We start from the raw sequence: 6,279 nt of genomic DNA on the forward strand, positions 1-6,279 counted from the left end.
CCCTGGCTGTTCTGGATCTCACTCTGTAGACCAGGCTGGCCTTGAACTCAGAAATCTGCCTGCCTCTGACTCTCAAGTGCTGGGATTAAAGGCATGCACCACCACTGCCCGGCACCTACTTTTCTTTTTAAGTAATGATTCAGTATGAAATGAGCTTAACATTTTAATATCTGTCTTGAAATACCTAGCCACAAACATTTTTCCTTTTTCCTTTCCTAGAAGGAGTTAAAGAACTTGTAGCATAAGCAGTTGAAGAAATCAGCTAAGTATGCACAAGTGCACATATTATGTTACTGGCTAGATACCTCCACTTCAGTGATGTCCTCCAATGACCCCAGCACAAGACTTATGTTAATGTCTTGAACTTTGCAATCCAGCAGCAAGTTATGTTTCTCTAGCAGTTTCTGTTCCAAAGAACCCTGAATGATTACAACTTCCTTCTGTAATTTTCCAACTTCCCTGTAAATACAGACATGAAAAGTGACTTTACTCATTATGTAATCATACCAAAGAATATGTTTCATTATAAACTTGCATGAAAAAGTTACTTTCCTATGAGAGCTCCAAGTGCCAGTCCCTGATTTATACATTATCATTCCTGAGAAAGACCATCAATATATACATTTGATCCAAGGGAACATATTTCATAGACATTTCTTTAATCAGAGTTAGCAAATATACAACTTTCCTTCAATTATTTTAATTATTTTTTGAGACAAGATTTTGCTATATAGCCCTAGTTAACCTCAAACTTTGGATTCTCCTGCCTGCTTCCACCTTTTAACTGCTGGGATTACAGGTGTGTTATCATATCTAGCCCCAAATACCTTATTTTTAAATCTGCAATTTTCAACATGCATTTCCTTTTTAGATAGGCTGTATACTTTCGAAGCTTAAACTAGGCGAATGTCTCTTAGCAGACCAATACTAGGTCAACTACTGCATTCCTGATAACCTGGTTTCCAACACGAATGGAATGCCTTATCTGAAAGTGGGGTATGAGGGCTAACACTAAGCAACAAAGACCTTTAAACAAGACCAGAAAGAGGACAAAAAGAGAAAAAGAAAACTGAAGGCGGTTGGAGGAAGATGGATGGTTTTCAGGAATGTAAAGAAAAGCAGAAATGATTGTTTAAAATAAATACAAGAGACTGAATCTCAAAGAATTGGAGATCTCTAGATAGTGAGGAAAATTATGATATGCCAAGGTTCAACCAAAGAAGTGTTCGTGGTCCTGTTAATCACAGGAAAGCAGATGTCATTTTGATACAAATCAGCTGATTCAAGGTGTTCTTACCATCATGATGGCACATAAACTTGTCACGTACCAGATAATGCTTTAACCGCAAACACAGACAAGAAGGAATCACTGGATGACAGGTAAATACCAGGAGCAAAAGATTTAGGGTAAAGGACTACATGTGGGTTCATGTTTCACCCACCAAAAAGAACTTCAATGTAATCAATGAATCACCTATCCTGATCTTTCCCGTATTAGAACATTTGGAAGACCAAAGAGCAACAAAGTATAAACAAGTATAAACATTTGGAGTTTAAATAATATCAAATTGAAAGTATAAGTTTAAGTTGTTAGCTAGATCTTTCAAACTGAATTATTAATTACCTATCAACAGTCAAAAACTTCTTGCGTTCCTCTTCAATTTGAATATGAACTTTTTCAATGTTGGAACTCTGTGTGGCAAGCACTTCTTTAACTTGCTCTTGTTTCACCATGAGTTCCTCAACAATTTTCAGACATTCTTCTTCGGTCTGAACAGAGAGAATTTGTGTGTTTATATATAATACACACATAATTATATATTATATACAATGTATATATGTACATATATATTATGTATATATACATACATAACATTTTATATTAATACAAACAAGTTTTACCGTTATCTGTAAGAACATCTACTCATCCCAAGAGAAACCCCCTTATCTCGTGCACTACTAAACTGTCAGGTTGTGATGCTCTTTTATCCTATAGATTTTGGAAGCTGGTAACCATTTCCTGCTTTTATCATTTTGAATCTACTCTTCAACCTTGCTACATGACTTGTGTTCCATTTGCCAAGTGGAAGTGCTCATGAGACTGTAAATGTTAGCCTGTCTTAACAGTTTTCATCACTTCCTTCTTCCCACAGTGCTGGGCTTCTATACTGCCTCCTCTTCTGGCTTCCCTCCTAAAATTTCTGCGTTTTCTAGACCCCAACTGATTCTCCATTGAACTATGGTCTCAGCTCCCGTCATATGGTTTTAAATTACTCTACAAACCAGGAAATCCTGCCATAAACAGAACATGTCTTTAATCTAGCTCTCAGAAGGCTGGGACAGAATTTTGAGTTTGAGACCAACCTGGCTACATAATGAAACTGCCTCTGAAAACAGAGCAAACCAGAACTCAACCAGTAATTCTAAAATTTGTGGTTCCAGCCCAGAATTCTCCCATCATTTACATGCTTGAGTCATCTTGCTTTCTCTGGCATGCTCACTCTTCCCGCCCCCATCCCCGTCTCCCTCCCCTCTTAACATCCAACAACTCATTAGTTCTGTTAGTTTTACTTTAATATTTCTGAAATATGTAGCTCTAATCCCAATCAAGCACCACTAGGTGATAAAAAAAATTGCTATTTAATGAAAGAAGCCATAACTTCAACAAACTGGCACTCCAGCCACCCATAATAAATTACCTTCTTTAGGTTATCAATGTCTTCTCTGCTTTTCTGGATTGTTGTTTTTAATGTGTCGATCTTACTCAGTTTCTTCTTAAGCTGATTTCGACTATATTCAAGCTGAATATTAAGCCGAGTTTTTTGTTTTTCAAACTCTAATCTAGTATAATAAAGTCAAGCATTATAAGTGGTTAAGAAGAATGCATTAGTCCTTTTAACTTTTTTCAGATTAAAAAATGTATGTGGATTTGTGGATTTATGTGCACCACATTTGTGCAGATGCCTACTAAGGCTAGAGAGCATCAGATCCATTAGACTGGAGTCACAGGTGCTTGTGAGCTGCCCTATATGGGTGCTGGGAACCAAATCTGGATCCTGTTCAAGAGCAGTAAGTGTTCTGAGTCATCTCTCCAGCCCCTTTTAATTTTTTTTAAATATTTATTTTTTTTATGTGTATAAGTACACTGTAGCTGTACAGATGGTCATGAGCCATCATGTGTGTGGCTCAGGACTTCTGCTGGTCCCACTTGCTCCAGTCCCACTTGCTCTGGCGTAATTTACTGTAGATGTCTTCAGACACATCAGAAGAGGGTGTCAGATCTCATTATGGGTGGTTGTGAGCCACCATGTGGTTGCTGGGATCTCAACTCAGGACCCTCAGAAGAGCAATAAGTGCTCTTACTGATTGAGCCATCTTCCCAGAGCCCCCTCTTTTAATTTTTTATAGGAAATTTCAAACATATAAGTATAATGAAGCTATAATGAATCCTATGCAACTTAGCCAGCTTAATAATAATTCATGTTGACTCTTGACCTACAATACCACTCACGGCTTTTGAATTATCTGAAGCAAATACCAGATACTAGGTAATTTCATCAGTAATGTTCTATGAAAGTGACTATTAATTCATACTCATAAACTACTACACCCTAAAAATATCAAAATATCCTTAATGTAATCACTGTCATTGCCAAAATTTCCAATACTTTATTAAAAACCTGGCTGTTTTCAAATTTTCTCCTTCTTTCTTTCCTTTTTCTTTTCCTTCATTTCTGTTTTGAGACAGGGGTTCTCAGTGTAGGTCCTGGAACTAGCTCAGTATTATCAGGCAGGTCTAGAACTCATGGAGATCCACTTTTTTTTTTTTTTTTTTTTTTTTTTTTTTTTTTTTTTTTTTTTTTTTTTTTTTTTTTTTTGTGATAGGGTTTCTCTGTGTAACAGTCCTGGCTGTCTTGGAACTAGCTTTATAGACTAGGCTGGCTTCTAATTCACAGAGATCCACCTGTCTCTGCCTCCCAAGTGTTGGGATTAAAGGCATGCACCATCACCATCTAGCAGCTGACAGTTTCTTAAATCTTTTATAATATATACATTATCTACTCACTTTTTTTTTTTTTTTTTTGATTTTTCAAGACAGGGTTTCTCCGTGTAGCCCTGGCTGTCCTGGAACTCACTCTATAGTCCAGGCTGGCCTCGAACTCGGAAATCCGCCTGCCGCTGCCTCACAAGTGCTGGGATTAAAGGCATGTGTCACCACCGCCCAGCTTCTACTCACTTCTTTAAGTTAAAATTGATATGCTTTTTCTCATTTAGTTAGACTTTGTGAAATAGCTAGTGTGAAGAGCTATTCATTCATTAACTTCAAAATTGAGAAATTAACAAATTTCCGACCTTTTCTTATTCTGACATCTCCATAAACTTCTGTCAACTGAATGTCAGTTGGGTATGTTGGTGCATGTCTGTAATCTCAACACTTTGGAGATGGAGTCAGGGGAACCAACACCCGGCTTCACAAGTTCTTTTTAAGAATAGTAATTGAAAACTGATTCTAAAATCTATGATGAAATATAAAGGATCTAGAACAGGAAGAAGAGTCATGATCCTTTGCTACACACATTCGTCTACTCCAGTCACATCCAAAATATCAGGGATAAAATCCTGATAAAGGATAGAGGCAATAAGATCCCAAAAGGAGTTCTGTGCCTCCTGGATTTCAGACTAGTAGCTGGTATCCCCTAACTCAGATGCGTTCCAGATTAGTCTTTCCAATCGTCAACACGGCCTCATAATTAGGCATAAAGGCACCCCAAGAAGTGATTCGTAAATGGTTAAGATTGGGCATTGTCTCTTGGCCGACAAAATGTTCCCAACTATCCTAGTTTAACACCAAGCTGTCCATAGCTTGCAATTTCTCTCAAAGTATCTGCCTCGATAGAGCTAGCAATAGAGGCCGAGTACATTCCTTAGGGCAAAAGATAGTTTACAATAGTTAGAAATGTTTTACATACTAGAGAAGTAATGAAAGGTTTCCCTCACTCAAGGACATTAGCTAAAAGTGTTGGAACTCCCACTGCCTGCCCCCAGCTAGACCCAGAGAATTAGCAGGAAATGCTAGATTGAAATATCCTGGTCATTGCCTTCAGCAGAACCAGAGAATTAGCATAGGAATATCAAAATACCTCAACAGGGAGGGCTCCACTCCTCTTCCTCCTGCTTCACACCTAGCTACCAGACCCTACTGACCTTGATGTGCGGTCACCTGCCTACGTGACTCTTGACATCAGCCCTGCTTGCTGTATGCTACTTAAGCCTACTTTTCACTTTGTATACGAGGACTGGGAGAAGAAGGACTTAGACTCGCATGCTGGACTAGCACTAGAGCTTAGATGGGCTAGGACTCAGATTCATACAATCCGCAGTCCCCCGGGCCTGGGGGATGCAGCACCAGCTCAGAGGAGATAGCTGCTGCTTTAGACCCAGTATGTTTCAGATAGCCTCAGATGTACCTCAACTATTGAGCTGCCAGATTTACCATCTCTCTTTTGCAATGACTGTAAAAGTCTGATGCCATTTCTAAGAAATACATTTAGATCCTATACTTCATGTGTCATCTCTGCCATCATTTCTTCGCCTATGCCTTGTCGACCTGACTAGGACCCCGTTTCTCCCGCGGGTTGAGGGAGGCCCAGATCGGCCAGCCAGTGGCAATCCTTCTCCATTGTTGTACTCTCAGACCTTAGGAAGGGTGCCTAGCACATGAAAAGCACACAGTAAATACAAACTGAATGAATGAACAGAATATGGGAAGAATTATAGAGATTAATAGAAAGATTGTTGTTAATGATTTTGATTTGGGAGAAAACCTTTTTCTCTTTTTGTGGGGACTGTAAGGGGAGAGAAGGTCTCTCTTATGTGGTCCTGGCTGTCATGGAGCTTGCTATATAGATCAGGCTACTCATAGAGATCTACCTGCCTCTGATTCCTAAGTGCTGGTATTAAAGACACATGTCACTGTGTCTAGCAACACTTTTTCTCAAAGGTATGTATTACTTTTATATTTTAACATATTTAAATAGATGACAGATGCATATAGCATAAAATTCAAAAGATGTTAGATTAATAAAAAGAAAAATCTTTTTCCTTTCAGCCTTTCCAGAGGCAGCCCTGACCATTTCTAAACACATGTATGTACATTCCCTCCAGGGTATCATTTGTCTCCCAATTTTCTTCATGCTTTTTGACATATAATTTAAGTTTCTCTATATATTTATATTCTATTTATTGGTTTGTGGTGATTTTTTTTTGTTTTGTTTTTTT

At 38.3% G+C, this 6,279-nt stretch overlaps 1 protein-coding gene across 2 annotated transcripts in view; it reads right to left on the bottom strand.

Moving 5' to 3' along the window:
• Positions 1–6,279, bottom strand: part of Smc1b (structural maintenance of chromosomes 1B) — a 64,660-nt gene that overhangs the window by 18,500 nt on the left and 39,881 nt on the right. For both annotated transcript variants that reach the window (XM_031351726.1, XM_031351716.1), the window contains exons 16-18: positions 2,700–2,841; positions 1,625–1,770; positions 306–459 (exon numbers count right to left, since the gene is read on the bottom strand). In XM_031351726.1, the coding sequence (XP_031207586.1) occupies positions 306–459; positions 1,625–1,770; positions 2,700–2,841 (442 nt within the window). The remainder of the gene's footprint in view (positions 1–305; positions 460–1,624; positions 1,771–2,699; positions 2,842–6,279) is intronic.

The sequence above is a fragment of the Mastomys coucha genome, unplaced genomic scaffold (genome assembly GCF_008632895.1).
Source record: "Mastomys coucha isolate ucsf_1 unplaced genomic scaffold, UCSF_Mcou_1 pScaffold11, whole genome shotgun sequence".
NCBI lineage: Eukaryota > Metazoa > Chordata > Mammalia > Rodentia > Muridae > Mastomys > Mastomys coucha.